The sequence below is a fragment of the Pelmatolapia mariae genome, linkage group LG3_W (genome assembly GCF_036321145.2).
Source record: "Pelmatolapia mariae isolate MD_Pm_ZW linkage group LG3_W, Pm_UMD_F_2, whole genome shotgun sequence".
NCBI classification, from domain to species: domain Eukaryota; kingdom Metazoa; phylum Chordata; class Actinopteri; order Cichliformes; family Cichlidae; genus Pelmatolapia; species Pelmatolapia mariae.
The window spans coordinates 15,416,090-15,440,484 of record NC_086229.1 but is presented as its reverse complement, the minus strand read 5'-3'; the positions used below and the strand labels follow the sequence as shown (position 1 = coordinate 15,440,484).

The 24,395-nt window shown below is 44.1% G+C and overlaps 1 protein-coding gene across 1 annotated transcript; it reads left to right on the top strand.

Annotated features, from left to right (window-relative positions):
• The first annotated feature begins 2,657 nt into the window (after positions 1 to 2,657).
• Positions 2,658 to 5,897, top strand: LOC135932455 (gastrula zinc finger protein XlCGF8.2DB-like). The gene is made up of 3 exons (XM_065469944.1): positions 2,658 to 2,707; positions 4,142 to 5,327; positions 5,685 to 5,897. The coding sequence occupies exon 2, from the start codon at positions 4,268 to 4,270 to the stop codon at positions 5,324 to 5,326; it is 1,059 nt and encodes a 352-aa protein (XP_065326016.1). The 5' UTR covers positions 2,658 to 2,707; positions 4,142 to 4,267; the 3' UTR covers position 5,327; positions 5,685 to 5,897.
• The last annotated feature ends 18,498 nt before the right edge of the window (positions 5,898 to 24,395 follow it).

The following is a 24,395-nucleotide window of genomic DNA, read 5'->3' as shown; positions in this document are numbered from 1 at the left end:
CCATCCCAGCCTTGCCGTAATGGTCTATTTGATTCACCTTTTATTGTTTATTTTATTTTTCATTTGCTGAATGCGGGACAGACTTTACTGGGGGAAAGAAAGGGGAGAAAGAAAGAGGGAAAGGAAAACAGCTGAGAAGAGGGACGGGGAAAAAGGGCAAAAAACAAAAACCAACAGAGTAAGCAGACAAAAAAAATACATATATCGATCACCTGGATCACCTGTTGAGAAAGAAAAAAGAAAACAAGCAGAAGAAAACAAGGGTAATAGAATAAACAACATCACAATGATATATGGGAATATGGCAGTAAATATTAAATGTTAAACATTATTATTATTTTTTTTTTTTTTACAGTAAATACTAAATATTAAACATTATTGTGCAGCACGTGAGATCGACAGCGCACAGTGTGCTTTGAGGTAGGAGCCAAAAAGGGTGTAATTTGTGTGTGTGATCACCCGTGTGTACACCTGTGAGCATGAACGCGCTTGTTTTAAAAGGTTCCTTCATGTAATGATCTGCTAGAGGGTGTGGGGGGCCACTGCCCCGACCTCCAGGGCATGAAGCAGGTATGGAGGAGATCAAGACTCCAGACATCCAGAGGCCCCCAGAACACAAGAGACCAAGGAAGACCAACAGAGGGGCAGCTGCGCCACTATCCCAGAAAGAGCTGAGGAGAGTCCCAGATGAGGGGTCACTCAGCAGCCGCGGAGCAGAAGCCAGGGGGGGTTGCAGTGACGTGCCCGTGAGCTCCGCCGGCAGCCAGCTGTGCCTGAGTGGCCGAGCCCCGGGCCGTGAGGCCGAGGGCACCCCATCCCCAAAGTGGCCCGAGCGAGCCCCAGGCTCCAGGCCCCAATAAGCAGCCGCCAAGGAGTGAGCCGGTGGGTACCTGGGCGCCCACCCCCGGAGACAGAGAACCACCAACGCACCGATGTCTGAGGGCGTCCGCCACCGGCAGGGGAAGTGGTGGGGGGAGATGGGCCTCCAAACCTTGGAGGTCCTGAGATGTCCCCAGAGAGGTGGCGTCTGATACCCAACCTGACATATAGACACAGACAAACAGGCACACACAGATACAAACATCTATTCCCACCCTCATGCTCTCATATACAATTGCTCAACACTCACCCAACGTGGAGACAGACATAGAGAGACGCTGTACACACAATCACACTCCCCAAGCGTACTCTAAGCCCCGAGTCTAGGTACCCTTGCCCCTGGAGGGGGAAACTGCACCCAGACTCAGGTGGTGTAACCCTTTTCCCTGCGGTGGGGAGAAGCAGACCGCCCCGACTCCGCAGCAGCAGGGAGGCCCCATACACCAGACCCCAGTCGGACGGCCAACTCCTCCTCCTAGCCCCCCTGCTCCAGCAGGCCGCAGAGAACGGGGGTGTAGGAAGACTCCAAACCTCCCTCCACCCGCTCATATGTACTGTTGATGTATGTGTGTTCTAAGGTGTATTTAAAACCCAGGAGGGCATGGGGCCACCTGCCAGAGCAGCAGGTAAGCATATAGCCCCTCCTGCTAGCCCTCAATGTCTACATGTATTTAAAATTGAGAGGTGGGCAACGACGCCAGGGGTGAGGTGTACACCCTGATGGTAGTTTGGAATCCGTGTAGCGTGCCCACCTCCAAGATCCTATATGTATGTGTAATGAGAGTGTGAGTAATGTGAATGTCTAAGTTGTGGGATAAAATTGAGGCAGAGGCAGCCAGAAGGGGACAGAGGGGGGGATGTCTCCTCTGCACCCTGGTGACACACCCCTACCCCAAGGCCCTGCATGTGTGGGTGATTGTGGTGGAGCGGGAAGAGGGAGGCCGCTGGAGATGGGGAGGGAAGGAAGGGAGGGGCAAGTGACCCCTCCCTGGGGCCAGCTCCCCCGCTGACCCCAGTAGGCACCCCCATGCTGTGCAACCCGCCAGGGAAAGGGGGCCCAGGCCCATCCGGACCGGGGCCCAGTGCAGCAGCGCCCCCCGGCCCCACAGAGCCCGGGACAATTCACCTGACCCCACCACAGAGAAAACTGCACCCCCCCCATCATCCACTCATCTTCCAGACTACACAAGACAATAGACGCCCAGGCAGAGATCTTCCTCCACCACTCCTGTATCTCCCCCTCCTGCAGAGAGAGTTCCTGAAGAGAGGAAAGCTCCTGCAAGATGTGACAACCTCCCCCACCAGTTGAAGAGCCCCCCAGGTGGCTCGATGCACCGGCGGCACCCCGCGCCAGGGCCGGGCCCCCATACACCCACCCGCCCACAACCTCGGCAACACACCAACCAGGACCCAAGCCCCTGAGGCCCGGCCAGGGCCCCAGCCCAGAGACGGAGCGCCCCCAGAACCTCACGCCCATCCCGGACCCACCCAGGGGCAGCCAGGCTACCAGGTCCGTAACCCACGTCCGTCAGCACAGACCCTCCCCTAGCCCCGCTGCACGCAGCCACGAGGAAACCGTCACCTAAGAGCCAACAGAGCCCCTAATTGGCCATGACCGCTACCCCGGGTTGAGCCCCCCAAGGAAGATGCTCCTGGGGAACCCCCCGACGCCCTAAGCCTGTCCCTACCCCCACACCAATCACAACAGTGAAGGTGGGACCAAACTATGGCCCCCCACCCCCACTAGGGGGTGGGGGGCCATAAAAAAAAAAGGAAAGAGTTCCAGCTTCATCACGGAGTTTCTCTCGGTTTGTGGGCTCATCTAAAGGTAAGCACCGAGCTAACTTCAACACTAGATTTACTAACCCTGCGCACATTTGCAGAAATCCCTTGAAACCAACACCTACTAGAATTACTGACTTTTTTATTTTCTGGTGCAAGTCCTGAGGTGTTAATCACCCCTGCTGAGATTTGTACAGGTCATATGCTCGATTCACATCCTGCTTTTGTTGTGCAAACCACCCATTGTCTTTGAGGCCTGGCACATTTGCTTTTGCACACACATACAAACGCTGCAAATCTGTGTTTGTTTGACAGTGTAAGACAAAAGCAGCAAAAATAAAAACTGTACCAAGAGTACAGTCTTAATGGCTCACTATACAAACAATCTGGAGACATAAATATTGACACGTGTATTGAAAAAAATTGATGTATATATTAGGGCTGCCACGATTAGGCAACTAGTCACGATTACGTCAACAATCAAAGTCGTCAACGACTAATTTAATTGTCGACCCGTCGTTTGAAGCTTTTTAAGATCCCAAAAGACGCAGGAATAAGCAGTAGGTTTTAAATCTATCTATCTATCTATCTATCTGTGTATATATATATATATATATATATATATATATATATATATATATATATATATACATATACATATATATATATATATATATATATATATATATAATGGGTGGGGTAGGGGAGGTTATTTAACTTCTTGTGACAGAAGCCAGTTTTTCTCCTTCACTACAAAGAATCGACTCTTAGAGCAAACTTGTTCATGAACTTCACATCACTACCAGCCTCGGGTTTAAAACTAGTGTTACTGGAGGGAGTTTGAAGGTTCAGTTTGTTTCACGACTGCATTTCACACTGTCCCGATCCTTTTATTTGAGTTCGAGAAAAAACAACCAACACTCCAGAGAAGTTCAGTCAAACAATGATTTATTGATTACATGTACGTGGGAGAGGTCTGCAGCGTCACTCACTTACAGAGATCTCAACTAGGAAGCACACATCAGACTACTTTTGTATATTAAAGTCCAGCCTCACAATACGTAAGCAGATATCATAATATGCATCAGTTACTTGACTTCTATAACACTTAAAAACCGTCCTCACCGTCTCACACTCTGTGTTTCCTGCTGTTTTTTCTCCTCGTACACGTCTCTGAAACATCCAGAGTACATTCTGTGCTAATCTCACTGAGCAGGCGTACAGGCACAGCCAAATGTCTCTAATCTTTGCCCTAGAAACAAGTCTAATATTTATCTGTGTCTGTAAGCATGTAAGCAAGCAAGCATTGACCCTCAAAAGACTGAATGCCAACTCTCATGAGCACATTTGCAATGTGTGTATGAAAATAAGTATAAATACTTATTTAATAAAAGCTCACAAAATACCACTAATAAAAGGCCGGTTAGAATAATGTATTTCCCACAAATCACTGCCTCTGTTTGTATCTCTGTCACTGCAGGACCAACGTGGATCGAGAAGTCAGCGCTCTCAGGAGGCCGACAATTTTGTTGAAGAAAGAAGTGGAAGAAAAAAATACAACCGTGACGAGTTTGGGAAAGATTTTACTGTGAAAGCTTCCCTAAAAATGCATCAGGTCATCCACACCGGAGAGAGACCATTCAGCTGTGGAGACTGTGGAAAGTCTTTTACCACGTCTGGAAACTTAAAAACACACCAACTAATCCACACTGGAGAGAGACCGTTCAGCTGTGACGACTGTGGAAAGTCTTTTACCCACTCTCGAAGCTTAAAAACACACCAACTAATCCACACTGGAGAGAGACCGTTCAGCTGTGGAGACTGTGGAAGGTTTTTTACCAGGTCTGGAAACTTAAAAACACACCAACTAATCCACACTGGAGAGAGACTGTTCAGCTGTGACGAGTGTGGAAAGTCTTTTACCCACTCTCGAAGCTTAAAAACACACCAACTAATCCACACTGGAGAGAGACCGTTCAGCTGTGGAGACTGTGGAAAGTCTTTTACCGAGTCTGAAAGCTTAAAAACACACAAACTCATCCACACTGGAGAGAGACCGTTCAGCTGTGGAGACTGTGGAAAGTCTTTTACCACGTCTGGAAGCTTAAAGACACACCAACTCATCCACAGTGGAGAGAGACCGTTCAGCTGTGGAGACTGTGGAAAGTCTTTTACCACGTCTGGAAGCTTAAAAACACACCAACTCATCCACAGTGGAGAGAGACCATTCATCTGTGACAAGTGTGGAAAGTCTTTTACGCACATTTCAAACTTAAAATCACATCAACTCCTCCACAGTGGAGTTAAAGCGTACACCTGTGATCAGTGTGGCAGAGCTTTTACTCACAGTAACAGCTTACAGAGTCATCTAGTTACCCACTCTGGAATTAAGGCGTACAGCTGTGACGTCTGTGGAAAAACTTTCAGCCGGATAGGGAGCCGAAATACACACCTACGCATTCACACCAGACATGATGTGTACAGCTGTGATCAGTGTGGTAAACAGTTTACTACAAACACAGAGTTACGACGTCACATGTTTACCCACACTGAGGAACGACCTTATAAATGTGACCTGTGTGAGAAGACTTTTAAATCTCCATGTTACCTGAAAACACACCAACAGATCCACACCAGAAAGACTCTACAAGTGCAGTTACTGTGAGGTATGTATTTATATTTTTATCTTGTCAGCCCGACTGTTTGAAACAACTCTGCTCATCAAAGTGTGTTAGCATGTTAGCAATTCTACTGGCACCTCTGAATGATTATTCAGACTCTAATCACAGGTTTTTAGGGATACTGTTTGAGAATTGTGTTACTGTTATTGTAGCATTAAACTAGTATTACTTTAATGTTTTTACTCTTATCGTTTTTATAGCACATTAAATTGAGCTGAGTGTGATAATGTAAACAGTAAAATGTAATTGGACTTTGGCAGAGATGCTCTTTATTCCAGGTGACGTTCAGGATAAAAATGTTGAAGGACTGACTTACACTGTCTTTGTGTTTTTGTTTAGAAGCAGAGCGACACAGATGGATCAAGTTCTCAACCCTGTCATCGCTGTGGGAAAGACTTTTGTTGTGACCTTTGTGGAAAAACTTTAAGTCATTGAAGGACTCTGAAAATACATCAACGTAGACACACTGGAGACAAAATGAACTACTGTAAAGAATGCGGGAGAGGCTTCACCACTTCAAAGGACTTCAAACAATATGAACTCCTTCACAGTGGCGTTAAAAAAAGCATGTCTGCGATCAGTGTGGGTCATCCTTCATCAGTGCACGTCAGCTTGAAAAGCATAAACGAGTCCACACATGAGAGAAACATACAAGTGCAGACACTGTGACAAAACCTTTTCACAATCATGTGATCATACTAAGCATGAACGCAGACACATGAAAGAGAACTTCATCTGTGAAAGAGTTTGAGTAATCTCAGTTCATACTCCACTCAGAAACGATTCCATGTTACAAATAAACTGTTACGTCTTGATTCCTGCTTTTACGTTAATCTTGTAAACAGTACATTTGGATAACGACTGAAACCGGCCCAATGAATGAACAATGGGCTGTGAGGTCAATTTCTTCATCATTAATATGCAAATTCTTATGAGCATTGATCAACAACCACTGGTCAATGGCCATGAGTACCATTCGCAGAGTAAAAATTTGCATAATGATTATGAAGTTTACTGTTACCAATGTTCAAAAACATTTACTAAATTATCTTCTCTGTGCAAACATCAGCGTGATGCAGGACTGAAATCATTGCCATCTCTGGATCACAGTGAATCTGCAGAGACAGAAAGATCCTCTTCTGGTTTCAGGGTCAGACTTAAACCCTTGAGATCAGGCTCCACAGAGTTCAGGTGGAATCTTCTGTAAAGATCTGATGAGGCAGCTCTGAATGAAAATGTGCCTCTTGTTACATTTTAAGCTTTCTAAACTGTTCTACTGTAGTGTTTGTGTTGAGTGGTTCACTTTGTTCCAGCAGTTTGATTAAGAAATCTGTTTCCTGTAATATTTTTATTGAATGCATTGATCCATGTGTTCTGCAGGGTTTTTTTCAGCTTGTTTGTGTAATGAAATCCTGCAACAATTAAACCAAAATTTTATATGTTAAATAAAGAAATGGTTTACTGACAAAGAGTTTGAGCCGTGATGTCATTTCCTGTATATCAGAGCAACACCTGAAGTGACCAGTGTTTAAAGTCAGAGTCAAATTTTGTGTCAGCATGACCTTGTGAAAACTGCTTGGCGATGCTTCACTACATTATCTGCTAACTGTTAGGGTGTAGAAGGACGAAACTCCCAGGGTGACCAGTGGCAGGAGCTTCCTGATGCAGAGAGTTGAGTGTGGGGGATATAAAAGAGAAGCTGAGGCATCCCAAGGTTAAGTTAAGCTGGCATAACTGAACTTTAATGTTTGATGTGTGTTTTGGCTCTCCTGCGCGCAGTAATTAATAGCTTGAACACAGCAAAGCTTGATATAAAGACCTGGGTGACAACTAACTTTATGCTGCTGATTATACTTGGCCCTAAAATACCTAGAAATATGGTATCTAACCAGATACTTGCTCTGGATGGCATTACCTTGGCCTCCAGTAACACCTTGGAGTAATATTTGACCAGGACATTAAACAAATATTTAGGGCTGTGTGATGAACCAAGTTGAAAAAGCAGAAGGAGTCACAAGAATTATTAGAAAAACAAAGTTTTCATTCATTTAAACCAAATATTATATTTATAAAAGTAATTATTGTTAAGCTCATAAAAAATGTCAAAGAAACAAAACTGAACTCAGGTAAAGAACTGCAAACTTAACAAACCAAATGACTGCACAAAGAAATATAACTGACCTAAACAAACATAACTGACCTAAACATGAAATGGCACAGAAGGGTAAATATATTGTCTGATCAGACCACTATGACACACGAGGAGTTTTTCCTTTCCAGTCACCTTTCTCACTCACTATGTGTTAACAGACCTCTCTGCATCGAATCATATCTGTTATTAATCTCTGTCTCTCTTCCAAATCATGTCTTTATTCTGTTTTCCTTCTCTCACCCCAACCGGTCGCAGCAGATGGCCCCGCCCCTCCCTGAGCCTGGTTCTGCCGGAGGTTTCTTCCTGTTAAAAGGGAGTTTTTCCTTCGAACTGTCGCCAAAGTGCTTGCTCGTAGGGGGTCATATGATTGTTGGGTTTTTCTCTGTATCTACTGTACAATATAAAGCGCCTTGAGGCTACTTTTCTTGTGATTTGGCGCTATATAGATACAATTGAATTGAATTGAATTTGTTCTTTAGTATTTCTAAAGGGTTAAACTGCTTCCTCACATCTGCTTCATGAATATGAAGGGTTGTAGTGGGAGAAGGTGGTGTGAAATCCTCATAGGTGTGAAGTGAGGAGGTTGCTCCTGTGGGTGAAGTCTTTCATAGCATTAATTGCTCTTTTGTGGGGGGATGGGGTGGCTGTAACTCAGGAAGTAGAGCAGGTCACCTACTGATCGGAAGGTTGGAGGTTCGATCCCCGGCTCCTCCAGTCTGCATGCCAAGTATCCTTGGGCAAGATACTAACCCCAAGTTGCTCTCCGATGCATCCATCGGAGTATGAATGTGTGTGAGTGTAGTTAGAAAGCACCCAGTATAGAGATATTGCTTGTGAGAATGGGTGTGACTGGGTGAATGTGGCGTGTTGCTTTGATACTCCGGGAGAGTAGAAAAGCGCTATATAAGAATCAGTCCATTTACCATGAGTGACCAAAGTGTCTCTATTGTTGGGGAATTCTCTATTGAGTTGTGAAAGCTGCTTGATGTCTCATCAAACCGGCAGTAAAAGTCGTTGAGGGCATTGGCCAACAGTGGAGTGGGGCTGTGTGCTTCCTGAAGTGAAAATCTGGCATTTAAAGATGAATGGGAAAGACTCGCTCACAGCTGACTAATGAACATTTGCATGCATGCTTAAGAACTGCACTGACCCCATTTCACCCAAGCTTTAAAATTCTGCCTGCAAATATCAGAGGTGTAGTCATCTGTGTCCATATTTTCTCCAGCATACAGGGGATTCCCATCATAATAAATCTTTTGGTAAGTGGTGATAAAGAACCTAATCAAAATTTTCCATCCAAATTCCCTCCATCTTTGTGAGGTAGTGCATTTCCATTGTTCTTTCCATATTTGAGTCCATTCATCCTGTGTTATGCACACTCCTCCCTCCTTCTCCCATAATATCTTATTTGTAAAAAAAATGTATACAAACAGGAAATGTGTTTTTTGTTGACGTCACCACTAGGGATGCACCGATATCGATACTGGTATCTGGTATCGGCCTCGATACCACATTTTCTAAAGTACTCGTTAAAAGTCCCCCGATACTGGGGACTGATACCACGGTCTGAGACCTGTCTATGTTTGAGTGGCATGTAAGGGGTCAATCACAGGCGCCGAGTGCCCGCCCCCAGGCCCCGGCTGCAGCTCGGAGCTGGGAGAAGGCGAAACAAGTGAGCTGTGTGGAACTATTTCAAAGTGAACGAAGACGCAAAAACAAAGGCGGACTGCATATAGTGCTCAGCTCAGCAAACAGTTATCCTTTGTCCTCCCTGGTGAACATGATGTGAGGAATCTTAGTACTCTAAAGTGTTATCCCAGTTACATTTTAATCTTTTTGTTCACCGGGGAAATATATTTGTTAGTAATCCTTGAATATAACAGAGATTTCTGCAACTTTATATTACAACTTATAGAGCAGCAAAATGTAATCTTATATTTAAAAGACTGACAGGATGTTCAAGTCAGTGCAGTACTTCTTGTGTTTAATAACCACCAACCATCTACAACTACAGACATAAGTAATTAGAGTTTAATTATCAAAAGATGAACAAATTTTTTAAAAAAGTAGAAGTTGGACCTGGGGCTTAGCTGCACTTCTATGTAATAGCAATTTCAGCCACAAGGTGGAGCAGTGAGTCAGAGTAACTTTTATCTAATCAAGGAAAGAGCGCATTCTTATTTACAGTGGCAGAAAAACAAAAGCACTATATAAATACACATTAGTTACTTACAGTGAGAAATTATTCACAAGAAATGACGGCTGCCACTTTCCCCAAATTCAGACCATGCAATCCTCAAAGAAGGTGCAACAAACCATAGAGCTGCATGTCAGACTTACCAGGCCTCGTTTAGCACATTAAATATTAAAGTTCTCTAGCATATCGAGACTATCTCTACACAGCATAATATAATCCATATGTACGGGGTACGACCCCCCTCTTGGTTGTGGCGTGTGGATATTTCTTTAAGACACTAGTAAGTATGTGTGATATCCTGACATTATGAATTGTAAATGTAGCTAATTTTGTAATATTTTTCAATGTTTCTTCCTTCATTTAATATTTCTGTCATGTTGTTTTTGTTGTTGTATTTAGTTTTTTATCTGTGTGTACTTTTTTAGTCTGGATGAAAAAGTTGGATGTGGCTAGCTGTGATGTGTGGTGCATTAAATAGTTGGTGTTTATTCTGCTTTTCACTTTTGGAACCTTTGGAAGTGACGTCACCTTTGGTTGCCATGGAAACAATCCGTGCATCTCTCAGAGCTCTGTGAACTTTATGATGATGACCATTAATCAAACTTCATTCACATATAGACTATAAGAAAAAATAAGCTTTCATCATCTGTTTCATTTGTAAGTGACGGTCAGTCGTAGTTCTAATGAATCAAAGGATGTTCACAGTGTTTTGTACTTATTTTAGTTTTATTTAACATTTAGTTCATGTTTCAGCTCCAGCTGTTTAAACACTGAACAACCTTAAGGTGAAAAGTATCTAACTGGGTTTTCTTCCTATATTATCTATATGTTGAATTTCATTCATGTACCTGATTGATGAGCCCTTCATGTCAGTGTTGTTTTATGACAGTATTTGGATCATTTTCTCTAACCTGTGAAACTTTATGTGTGTGAGAGCTGATTCACTGATGGAGGAATTTGTGAAAGAAGAGCTGAAAGAAATGCTGACACAGGCAGAGTTGAGTCCCTTTAAACTGACAGGTTAGATAATGAGGAGACATGGCATTCCAAGAAAGCTGAATATAAACCTGCAGGGGAATACTGTGTGTTGGTAGTCATGTTTCCTCATTATCACAATAAAATTTTAGATACATCCATAAGATTTAAGCTTTTTTTTGTTTGTTTGTTTGTTTTAATCTGTTTTTAATATTGATTTAACAGAAGCAGATTTTATGTTGTTGTCACCACCGAACATTAAGGTATGACTTTCCCCTCATTTATTTAAGTGAAAGCTTCCAAATTTTATTCATTTTTTTTCTCTTGGTGAAGGCAGTCACACTTTTCTCCTCCCCCTTCCCTTATCTTCCCTGCTTAGCGTCTTGTGTCCTTGTCTAGTCTCGTGTATTTTCTCACTTTTTCCCTGGAACACTCTCTCACAGTCTGTTCTCTAAAACCTAAAAGACAAATTATGGATTTGATCAACTGGCCCCTGAATGCAATTGACACCCTCTTCTCAATGAGAAGCCTGGGCTCGGGTGAGCCTGACTGTAAGACATTGAAGACACCTTTTCGGAACCATGATTACAGGGTTCTTGCTGATCGGCACTGGCTTAGCCCTGGCTTATCAAAGAATAAAGAAAGCGGAAACGGCTGTTCAAATCCCCACAAGGCTGCCCACTATGTTGATTGGAACAATGGAGCGAGCTGTGGCTTCTCAGAATGGGTTCATTCTACGCAGTACGGATGACATCTTGGAGAAGCTTGTGGCTGCTGTGAGTACTGAGACCGACAACATCTGACAACATCTCAGAGAGGCTCACGACTGTCGTGAACACTCATGCTCTATGAGCACACTGGATAACATCTCGGTATGGATGGATGACATCGTGGAGAGGCTAACAGCTGTCCAACGGGAATGCTAGAACATCTTTGAAATTCACACGAGTTGTTTGCACTAAAGTGAAAACCGCCATCACTTCATGCGGCTACCACTTCGGCGCCAGCTGTGATCTCAAGGCTGGAGCCGAACAAAACACCCTGATAACGGACTGTGCATAGACTGTTTCTTCCTATCCTATCAAGGCCACCTGGGTTGGCTGTAAGCCTGTTTACTTGGCCTGGCAGGGCCAAGGACACTCTATCAGCTAAACTCAGGACACAGACACACACGTACACTGATACACACTCATCCCCCCTCCCTTTCCAAACGCCTTCGATGCTTGTTCCCTCCCAGTGCAGATGGCGGGTCGACTGGACCAGCGCAGACATGCTGCAGGACCGGATGTGCTGTCAACACCGGCTCTCTCTTACCCTTACCCACCCCTGTTGCTTGTCTTCTGTTTCTATGGTGTATTGACAGTCATGTGCTTTTTGTGCTGGGGTGGGGTTTTTTCTGTTCTCAAACTGTTCTCCCATTAGGAGCTCAGTCTGAGTGGAGCTTTTTTCCTCCTCCTCTCACCTTATGTTATGTATTTTTTTTTGTTTTTTCCTATCCTATCCTGTAAATTTTGGTCAGAAGGTTCCTTTGTAAGTGCGCATGCGCCATTAGCGTGCTGCCTGCTGTAACCCATAATTTCCTTCGGGATTAATAAAGTATTGTGATTCTGATGATTAGGGTTGGAATTTGTTCCAAAATGTGTGTTGAGGTCACGGGCATTATTTTTTGCATATGTATAAATCATCATTTGAAGCTTGTTGCCCGAAGCACATCGAAACTCCAGAACACGTAAAAACTCAGAAGCACGTACAAAACACAACAGAAGTGCTCCAGGATGCTAGGGGCAGTGTTGAGCTTTTGTTACCTAGTGGCTACACAGGCCAGGAAGTACCAACGACCGGATTTGGTGTGTGGTAGTAACAGGTAAATGAACTTTTTTTTATGCTTTAAATTGTGTAATTTAAGTGATCTTGGTAGCTCTGTTTCGGAAGTTCAGTTAACGCTAGAAATGTGTTTTTGAGTTTGTACGAGCTTTGTCTCTAGGGGCCACAGCATATATTTATATATAAACATATATAAATAAAACAAGTTTTTTTACATTAGTAATTTCTTTTGTGCATAATTGTATATTGTTGTTAAAAGTAAATTAAAGCAACAAAACAAGAGCCGGCTCTTTTTAGTGAGCTGAGCCGAAAGAGCTGGTTCTCTAAAAAGAGCTGGAAATCCCATCACTAAGGCTTACGTGTGGAGTAAAGTGGGAAAAAAAAGTGCGAGAAAGGAAAAAAAAGAAAAAGAAAAAACACGGCTCCCAATAAGAGCCGTTTCGTTCGCGACCGACACATCACTGAAGGTGAATGGATGGATTTGTTTTACCCATGCGTGGCTGATGAAATCACAAATTCACTCTCACAACAGTTTTTGTCTTCATTTACAGGCTTTATGGCTTTTCCTATTATGCCTGGTGGGCCGGTCACAACTCAAAATGCCCGGTCCAATTTTTTTTGTCCCAGTCCAGCCCTGTTTGTTCCTCTAATTGTTAGGGTTCAATGCAGGGGACTCAAACGCGGGACTCCTGAATCAGCTGAAGACAAGGATTTATTTACAGAGGTCACCAAGGTGTATATACAGAGAGTGCGGGGTAGTGCTATTTACAGAAATGTGAGGGACCGGCTCCAGGGAAATCCAAGGGGGGGAAAAACTCGTTCTCCAACTCTCCACATACCGACGGCTGTCCTCTTCTTTCACACTTGACACAGATTCACACGAGAGGGGTCCAGGGGGTCTGTAGATAGGAGACAGGAATGAGAACGATATTCACAGAAAACACTTGACTTATCTTGCGCTGAAGTTCGACTTTCACTAACGCGTGGCAGACAACGATCCAGCAAAGACCAGCAGTCCTCTCCTGGCTTAAATGCTGTTCACCTTGATGGGCGTCAGGTGTGTTGATCTCCGTGGGCATGGGCCGAGGGCGTGAACCCGCAATGAGTTCCGCCCTGGCAACAGAGAGGAGGAGAGAGAGAGAGAGAGCACGAGAGAGAAAGAAAGACAGAAGAGGTCGATCAGCGTCTCGCCGATCCCTCAGGCCGTGACACTAATAGAAAGTCAATGTGCAGATGTTGTTTCCTGCAGTGACTGCTGTTCTTCAGCCTGTAGAAACCATCCTGCAGCTGCTGGAACAAGTCAATCTTGCAGTGTGGAGCCTAACAAAGATCTGTTTTGTGTCCCAGCTGATCAGCAGGAGGAGAAGACTCTGAATGAGGAGCAGAGGAAGATTTCCAGCCATCTGGACTAAGCTGAGTCACTACAGAGGAAACAATGAGCTCGACACAAACGGTGAGGAAAATATGGCTGTTTTACTGAAAATGTTAAATGATATTTAAGAACGCAATGTTACCAGAAATGTCAAAATACTGATACTACAAAAAGATTCTATATTCTATAATCTATATTTTCCTTCAATCAACCAAGCTTATTGTTGACCAGAGTAGTGGTGATTTTTGCCTTATCAAACTGCATTTGATTTGTTATCATTGAATAATATTAATTAGAAAATCATAGAAATATATAATAGAACAAAAAACATGTGAAAGCATAGACCTGGTAAATGTTAATGACCATTCTTAGTGTCTTAACATGATATCATGAAAATTTGTTTACGAGCTCCAGAGATGGGCATGATTTTACAATATTTGAATCTAGTGATGGACTGAAACCCAGATACAGTATTGTATCAGAGTCTCGCTGCGTGCTGCCAAACTGGCATTTAATCTCAGAGCAAGCTATCCCACAGAATTACAAGCAAGTGTGTAAGTTCATCTCTGAGTGTTTGTAAAGTATTCCCACTTTAAGCTTAACAGCTGATATCTGGGGCTCGGACGTCTGTCCATCATCTGACTGTACAATGGATAGACTCAAGCTTTACTTTGTAAAAAGCAGTGTTGCAGACTAAACAGTTTTGTGGTTCAAAAACTATGAAAACACTTTTCATATTTGTGTTAAGTTTTGTATAGAAATTACAAATATCAATCTCAGGTTAAAAGTGATAGAAACAACAAGTATAAAACGGTCGATTCTACAATTGCTTTTGTTTTTTAAGTTGTTGAATATAAACCTTATTTTGTGCTTCATTTATTTGTCAGACCCACAGACTTTTTGACATTTGCATCAAATTGCATTTTTGAATTACTTTTATTATAGTAGTGTAATATTACTTAAATACTAGTCCTGCATAAAGCTGCTCACTTTCAGGATGGATGTTCGATACTGGTGAAAGCTAAACGGTGCTAAAAGTTTAAATGGAAAAGATCAGTACTGCTGAACTGAGCCATATTTTGGGTGCAGTGTATTTCCTGCATACAAGTACAACGGAATAGCTTCAGTGTTTTGTTTTGTTTTTAAATTTGGGTATGAACCTATACAAGAGGCACCAAGATATTAAAAACTGTTTTATTGATTAGAAAATAGAGTGTATCTCATTCATATCGGTATCAGCAGATATCAAAATTTAAGATATCGGTATGATTAAAAAGTGGTGTCATGCCATCCCTATTTGAATCATTATGAAGTTTTCTTTGTTTTTTGACTACACCTGGTTGGATGTGTAATGTGCTGCTACCACCACAGTGGGTGGAATTTCAACATGTTTAGCAACTCCAAAGATTCAACTTCTAGTGATAGGTCCAGTTGTTTTCCCGTGCTGAGGGAGCTGTTTTACCTCAACTTCCTCAGCACGATGGTGCAATGATTAGCACTGTTACCTCACAGCTAGAAGGTTCTGAGTTTCACCTGCCCAGGGGTCTTTCTTTTTTCTTTTTTTTAACATTTATATACAAGTTCAAAGTTAGTCAGTCCAAATCAAAAGTTCAGGAGACATGCTAGTAGGGCTGCCACGATTAGTCGACCAGTCACGATTACATCAAATATCAAAATCGTTGCCGACTAATCTAATAGTCGACGTGTCGTTTGAAGCTTTGCAAGATCCCAAAAGATGAAAGAATAAGTAGTAGGATTTAAAAGTGTAATAACGGACTGAAACAGAAGATGGCAGCACTGCATGTACAAGGATGCCAGCTGCCGTTAAACTCCCGAAGAAGAAGCTGTGTCCCAGAAATCATAGCGCGGCCCATGCGGCCCTACTCAGTTTCCAACAATGGCGGCAGCTAGTTAGTTTTAATATTACTCTTATTATTCTTTCTGGGTCACAAAATAAACGTTTAACATATTTTCAGGCGAGAATGCATCTGTGTAAATTCAAATATCTGCTCAGTTTATCAAGACACATCATATTTTGTAAAGCGCTCCGACGTTTTCGGAGACGTCTGTTACCCATCAGCTCGATAGCTAGCCGGGGTTCAAGGCTCACTAGAGCCGGTGAGAACACCGGACTCCCGGCAAATCGTTTTCAAACCCACCGCCGTCTTTCAATACTCAGGTTAAACATGATATATAAGTCACTTAGAAAACTTAAAAATGTTATTGTTTGGCTTTTTTCAGTATTTTATTTGTTCCTGAGTAAATCGGTTTGGCTGAGATTAAAGTTATAGTTTTTACACAGCTGAATAAACGCTACCTTATCGTGGAGGAGGGGTTTGTGTGTCCCAGGGATCCCAGGGGCTATGTTGTCTGGGGGATTTTGCCCTCTGTTAGGGTCTCCCATGGCAAATTGGTCCTGGGTGAGGGACCAGACAAAGATCGATTCAGAAGACCCTTATGAGAAAAACATCGAGGGAACAGTTTACCCTGCCCGGGATAAGGTTACCGGGGCCCCGCCCTGGAGCCAGGCCCAGGGAGGGTTCCCGAAGGTGAGCGTCTGGTGGCCGGGCCTTAGTGTCATGGTCCTGGGTCGGTGACCCATTGTTTTGGGTTGTGTACTTTTACTTTTGATAGTTTTTGTATTATGACTGTTGTTTTGGGTTTCCTAGGGTTTAGTTGTGTTCCCTCTGTTTGGTGTCGTCCCTGCTTGTGTATCCCCTTTGTGTAGTAGGTCTCTGTGTTTAGTCCGCGTCTCTGAGTCTGTGTCATTACGTGTATGTGTTTCCTGTTTTACTTTGAAGGTCTCTGTCTTATGTCAGTGTGTTCTGTTTACGTTTCCCCTGCCTCGTCAGCTGTTATGTCTCCCAGGTGTGTTTCCCTCCTGTTTCCCATCCCCTGATTACTGGTGTGTGTATTTATAGTGTGTGTTCACCCGTCCTCGTGGCTGGTTCGTCGGTGTTATTCTCGGTCTTCCTGTGTCTCTCCGTCTCTCTGTGTATTCCCAGTTCCTCTCTGCATCTTCGTTTCTGGTTTGTTTTGTTAGTTTTGCCCAGTTTAGGTTTTCCAGTTTCATGTTCACCTGCCATTTCTGTTCGTATCATCTCTTGTTCAATAAATACTCACCTGCACCAGAGCTGCCACATTTTGGCTCCTATCTTCAACTCAACACGTCTGCCACACCGGATGTGACACCATGTCCATGGGGCACAGCCGGGCACAACCAGAAAAGGGTACATGGGCCCATTCTCCCGCAGGCCCACCACCTGCAGGAGGTGCTACAGGGGTCGGGTGCATTGTGTGCCGGGCAGTGGCCAGGAGCGGAGGCCCTGGCGGACTGATCCCCGGCTTCCAAGACTGGCAATTGGGGCATGGAATGTCACCTCTCTGGTGGGGAAGGAGCCTGAGTTAGTGCGTGAGGTTGAGAGGTACCGGCTAGATATAGTCGGGCTCACCTCTACGCATGGCTTGGGCTATGGAACCAGTCTCCTGGAGAGGGGCTGGACTCTGTCTCAGTCTGGAGTTGCCCCTGGTGAGAGGCGGAGAACTGGGGTGGGTATTCTAATATCCTCTCAGCTTGCTGCCGGTACATTGGGGTTCTTCCCGGTGGATGAGAGGGTTTGTTCTCTGCGCCTTAGGGTCGGGGAACGGGTCCTGACTGTCATCTGCGCTTATGCGCCAAGTGGCAGTTCAGAGTACCCAGCCTTCTTAGAGTCCCTGGGTGGGTTGCTGGAAGGTGCTCCACCTGGAGACTCTGTTGTTCTACTGGGAGACTTCAATGCTCATGTGGGTAATGACAGTGAGACCTGGAGGGGCGTGATTGGGAGGAACGGCCTGTTATTGGACTTCTGTGCAAATCACAGTTTGGCCATAACGAACACCTTGTTCGAACATAAGAGTGTCCATAAGTGCACGTGGCACCAGTACGCTCAGGTCGATGATGGATTTTGTAATCGTATCACCAGACCTGCGACCATATGTTCTGGACACTCGGGTAAAGAGAGGGGCTGAGCTGTCAACTGATCACCACCTGGTGGTGAGTTGGATTAGGTGGCGAGGGAGGATGCTGGACAGACCCGGTGCACCTAAATGTATAGTGAGGATGTGCTGGGAACGTCTAGCAGAGGCCCCAGTCCGCAAGATCTTCAACGCACACCTCCGGCAGAGCTTCAACAGCATTCAGAGGGAGACTGGGGACATTGAGTCTGAATGGACCATGTTCAGCATCTCCATTGCTGAAGCTGCTGCATTGAGCTGCGGCCGCAAGGTGGTTGGTGCCTGTCGTGGTGGTAATCCCCGAACCAAATAGTGGACACCAGAGGTGAAGGGAGCCACCAGGCTGAAGAAGGAGTCCTATTGGGCTTGGTTAGCCTGTGGGACTCCGGAAGCAGCCGACAGATATCGACAGGCCAAGCGGAATGCGGCTTGGGCAGTGGCTGAAGCAAAAACTCAGGTGTGGGAGGAGTTTGGAGAAGCCATGGAAAAAGACTTTCAGACTGCCTCGAAGAGATTCTGGCAAACAGTCAGGCTTCTCAGGAGGGGAAAGCGGTGCTCTACCTGCACTGTGTATAGTGCTGGTGGAGCGGTGCTGACTTCAACTGGAAAATTGTCAGGCGGTGGAAGGGATACTTCGAGGACATCCTTAATCCCACTGACACGTCTTCAGTGTGTGTGAATGGGTGGATGACAGGTTCCCTTGGTTTGAACTTGGTTTGCATAGCCTGCAATAAGTCAGACTCGTTTCCGGTGGGTGATGGGCTCCGCCAGGGCTGCCCTTTGTCACCGATTCTGTTCATAATTTTTATGGACAGGATTTCTAGGTGCAGCCAAGTAGCGGAAGGCTTTCACTTCGGTGGCCTCAGAATGTCATCTCTGCTTTTTGCGGATGATGTGGTTCTGTTGGCTCCATCGGGTGATGGCCTCCAGCTTGCACTGGAATAGTTCGCAGCCGAGTGTGAAATAGCGGGAATGAGGATCAGCACCTCCAAATCTGAGGCCATGGTTCTCAGCCTGAAAAGGGTGGAGTGCCCACTCCAGGTCGGGGATGAGTTCCTGCCCCAAGTGGAGGAGTTCAAGTATCTCGGGGTCTTGTTCGCGAGTGATGGGAGAAGGGAGCCGGAGATCGACAGATGGATTGGTGCTGCAGCTGCAGTGATGCGGATGCTGCACTGGTCTGTCAGGGTGAAGATGGAGCTGAGTGTAAAAGCGAAGCTCTCAATTTACCGGTTGATCTACGGCCTTACCCTCACCTATGGCCACGAGCTGTGGGTAGTGACCGAAAGAACGAGATCGCGGATACAAGCGGTGGAAATGAGCTTCCTCCAAAGGGTGGCTGGCCTCTCCCTTAGAGATAGGGTGAGAAGTTCAGCCATCCGGGAGGGGCTCAGAGTAGAGCCGCTGCTCCTCCACATTGAAAGGAGCCAGCTGAGGTGGTTCGGGCATCTGAAAAGGATGCCTCCTGGGTGAGGTGTTCCGGGCATGTCCCACCGGAAGGAGCACCCGGGGCAGACCCAGGACACGCTGGAGAGATTATATCTCTCGGCTGGCCTGGGAATGCCTTGGTTTTCCCCCGGATAAGTTGGAGGAGGTGGCAGGGGAGAGAGAGGTCTGGGCTTCTCTGCTTGGGCTGCTTCCCCCGCGACCCAGCCCAGGATAAAGCGGATGAAGATGGATGGATGGATGGATGAATAAACGTCAAGCAGACAACTGATTATCAGAAGTGTGAGATGCTCGAGAATATACTCCGGTGTCCTGTTATATTTTAGATAGCAAGGAGCAGATGGCTGAGTTTATTAAACTTCATCAAAACAATCTGCAAATTTCATTTAAATTCAATGAACTATCATCTTGTCTTTATTTTTAGTTAGCACATACCTTAAACACTTACGGTGTGTTCACCCCGAACGCGATAGAGGCGGACAGAGCGTCAGGTTTACATGTAAAGTCAGTGGGAAAAGCGCGATGACACGCGATTGCGGGTCCCGCGAAAATTCGGAAGCAGATTTGCCTCGCGAAAACGCGTGAAACGGGCATCAGTGTACCGCGTCTGGCGCGTTTTGGCTCGCGAATAAAACCACGCGCGTCAGTTTTTGTGTTGCATTTTGTGCATACGCGTGTTTCGCCTCTACCACTTGAGTTGGAAAAATCTGAACTCCAGCGTCAAATCGCGCCGCGACAACCAATCAGGAGCCTGGTGATGTGGCTGTGACCTAGGTCAAAGGGGCAGATCCAGCCAAAGCCCTTCATTCTTCAATTGAGGGAAGGCTAATCAACGCTGTATCAAACAACCCGGAGCTGTACGACACCAGCTGCTTTCTGTACCAAGACAGGAATAAAAAGGACCGAGCTTGGAGGAAGATACTGTATGTGAAGAGATCGGGCAACCTGGTGAGTTCATTCATTTCTCTTTTGAAATTTTTCACTGACCCGAGGAAGCCGCACAAAAGCTAGCAAGCCACCGCTATTTTCCTACTGATGTACAAATACCGTTCTGCTTTTATGCATGTTGTCATATAGGAATACATTTTGTTTATTAATAAACAGCACACAGTGGTCCCGCTCATCCGTCACTGCCTCGCTTTTCGCTGTTTTTTATTTTTTTTGCACAGTACAGCATTGCATTCTGCAGCCTGATTGACAAATCTCCTCCGTGCTGTGTCTCCTGCGCTTGTCAAATTTATCATGTTTTGTTTTTATAACCATCACGTCCAATAGATAAAACAGCACAAAAACACCCATAACTATGACCCTCATTCGGGAATAGACACCTGCACCGCGAGGGAAAAAGGCGCACGAAAGTGGCAGGCAGATGAAGACAAAACGCAGCATAATAATACTTTTACGTTTTGCAATCTACAAAGGTTTGCACTTTGAGAATCAACTTGTGAGAACTGTGACTAATGTTCATGTGTGTGGGGAAAAAAGTGTATAAAGTGCGTGGCGAGGGGCTAGTTATTCTGACAACCCCTGCTGCAATAAATGAGGGACCACTGTATATACTTTCGCTATGATTATTGTATTCAACCTGTTAACATTTAATATTGTCTTGATAGAACCAACTGATTCTGCAGCAGAGCATCCCCTGTTGCTTCTCCTGGCTCCCCAGTCCCTGAGCTCCTGCTGCTGCGCCCACAGGTATGCAATTGTAGCATTAGATGTACAGCAGCACTGATAGCTTTTTACTCGGTGGGATTCCCTTGTGATCACCTTTACTAAATATCTACAACTAATCTGATTATATCCTGTTTTCTTTTTTTTCAAATATCACAAAAAAGGATTTAAAAAAAAATTGTTTTCAGTGATTCGAAACGCCGTTTACGTGTGGACGAAACAGCTGCGTTTTCAAAAATACCCGTGTAGGTGCGGATGCATCATAAAAGAGTCAGTAGTTTATTTTCTTACTACCTGCAGATTACTTGTATTTGCTTAATTGTTTACTAAATGTTTGAGGTGTGAAATAAACCGCGATGGAGCAAAACATAGGTGTGTGTGGTTGGAGGATGTGTTTGTGCGCACGAGGGGGGCGGGCAAATTTTTCTTGTAAAACAAAGGGGACCCAGCAAAAAAAGTTTGGGAACCACTGGTTTAAACGATGTTAGCACAGAAATATTAGCTTCTGTCATGACTGATGAAGTTACTAGTTAATAAAGTTTCCAGTAAAGTGATTAATCGCAGCCACAGATTGACAGTAAATATCCCGATTAGCTTCAATGCATCTGTTATAAATGTGTGCAAGTTTCAGTGCTTCGTTTAAACTGTATGATACTTAGACTGACCCAGGGTCAGTGTAAAATACAATCCTAGCTGTGTGAACAAAGCCTGGCTCCTTTAATCCTGCAGGACAAACCTCAGGATGCAGGTTATTATTACTCTTTCCTGCTGGCACATGTTGGGAACGAAGTATTATTTTTTGTCATTTTTGTTATTTCCATTTATTATTTTATTTTGGTTAATTCTATTTTTATTATTTTGTTATTTCTGTTATTACTGTCATTACTGTTGCATCATAATCATGTAGCAAGCATATGTATACAAGAAGTATTGATACAAGAGGTATTGATATTGCATTCAGATGTTCAAACATATTGGTATCATATTAGCCTTTATTACAGGTCCAGTAAAAAAACCACTTTAAACTGTTGAGTTGAATCTATAACCCGAAGTGCTTTGGAATGTATAATTTTAATGTTTATGCAGACTGCAGGGTGAAAGAGTAACTCTGTGCTAAAAGAAGACAGGAAGTTATATGTCTTTGAAGTTACAGGGAGATCTACAGGTCACAGAGTTACAAGACAGGTATTTATTCAGTCGAAAAGTTACATGCTTTTGCAGGAAGTGAAACCAAAACCAGAGTTTTGATGATGCTATTATCATCTTTTATGCATTTATACGTCTGATTAAGCTTTGATTAAGTTTTAAGTAGTTGTAGTAGATTGAAATATTTGTTTTATACATTTTACATAGAAGTTAAGATCATCACAACACAGGATGGCCTTAGCCTGGTTGCCTAAGTGAGGTCAACTAAGGTGCAGAGAGCAGATGCACACTCTGTGCACGCGCAGAGACATACACACACACTGTTAGGGTGTAGGTGAGAGTTGACTGATGAAGCAGTAGATGCACGATGCGAGAGCTGAGCTGGCTTACGGGAAACCACCGGGGAGAAGATGGAAGCCAGTGTACTTTTAATTGTGCCTTAGGTTGTCGAATAGAACATTTGTGGTTTTGAAGCTGATGTATGTGATGACGCAATGAGGGGGCGTCACTAAATATACTCTGATGCATATAAAACTGTATTTTGATGTTAGGAGGATGAGATTGTGGGGCTGTCTGCTTACGGAGTCCGCTCATTCTCCCACGCGTGTCATTTCATTAAAATCATCGTCTTTACCCTTTGGACCAGTGTGGTTACTTGCATTCCTCCTGTGTTTCCTTCCCTATATTTTTGAACCTTAACACACACCTGTCACACCTGAGAGTCAGCTAGAAACTTACAGTGACGTGGACATCATGCAAAGACTGACAGACTCTGTAATACTGTAAATGATCAGTGACTCAGGTTAACACTAAACTTTAAACAGTCCCTCTGTGTCTCTGTGTGTGCTGAACATTTAGGATTGAGTCAGGCTGCATCAGCTGAATGTGTTATTTGTAAATATCATTATTTTTTATTCAGGTGTGGGGAAAATACGTAAGACTGCAGTGAAGAGATGTACCAGATTAATCCCTGGCCAAAGGTATCGTACTTAAATCAGACTACTGATCCAGCCACATCAGCCTTTTGTGAGGTCTGTTTAAAGTAGACTTAAAATGAACTGCAGGTTCCTGAGAGGTGGACTGTGAGCACAGAAACACATGTTCATACATACAGCTGCAGCAAGCTTACATTAATTTTAAATCGATTTGTTACTCTGATGTCTGTCTCTCTGTTAGTCCTCTGTTCTCACTCCCGAGGCGTAAAATACTGACGATTTGTCACGTCCCTTAACTTCTCATGCTGACGCTAAAGGTACCCTTCCACGTTTTTATGTGATGCTGTGGGTTGTCAATTCATTCCAATATGATCCCGCTCGCGGCGATCAGAGACGCTTCAAGCAGAGGCTCCAGCCATCCATTTACACCAAATAATAACCCCGTCACGGCGAACCCTCTCCGCGAACGGGTTTTTCTCCCGAATTTAATGCTTTCTTTTAATGACATCGTTAACATTTCTCAACAAAAACACATGAAAGTATCACTGATAATTCAACAATAAAATCGCTTCATGTTGTGGCCATCACACAGTGTTTTCCAAAGTGATTCACGATCTGAAAGTGCGCAGATTTAACGTACATAAACCTTTGTTAGGTTTATTATTTTCATTTCACATGTAAAACACATTTATAGATTAATTCACCACTCCTGTTAGTTTTGGATGCGCTCGGCTCCAACCAATCAGACGCAACCGGTGTAAGCAAAGGATGATGGGAGAACGGAGAGACCCATTTATAAGAATAAGAAAATGAGGCGGAACTGATTGATTCTAATGCAGGTATGTAAAAAATACATATATTTAAAGTAATACCTTGAAGTGTGTTTCAAAGTTTGTTTTTCGTAAAAGCTTCAAACAAACAGAGGTGACTGATCTCGGAAACGATTTAATGCATTTAAAAATGGCTACAGCTACCGTCAGCATGCTTGCTAGGTAACCTACCTACACGTGGCTACTGCAGCATTAGCCATTTAATCAAACGATGGATTAAATCTATTACAAACGTTAAAGGACTTGTGTGTTGCAAAATACCCTCACATGGTGCGTAAAGCAGTTTTTGCGCTAAGAGTTCTGCTAGCTCGTTATAAACGGCTGATGCTAACGTTAATTGCTAACGTTAACCGGAGCACCAAGACTGAAAATCATTTGAGTTGCGTTAGTTATGTGTTTATGTCACTGAGTTCTGCAAAATCTCTTTCCTCTTTAGCTTGAAAATGAGTGATTCAGAGGATCCCGAGCTGGAGGAAGAGCTTCAGGCTGCTGACAAACTCCTTCAAGATATGCAG

Bases quoted from the DNA above. Each gene is read 5' to 3' on its own strand.
- LOC135932455 (XM_065469944.1), top strand. From the start codon at position 4,268: ATGCATCAGGTCATCCACACCGGAGAGAGACCATTCAGCTGTGGAGAC.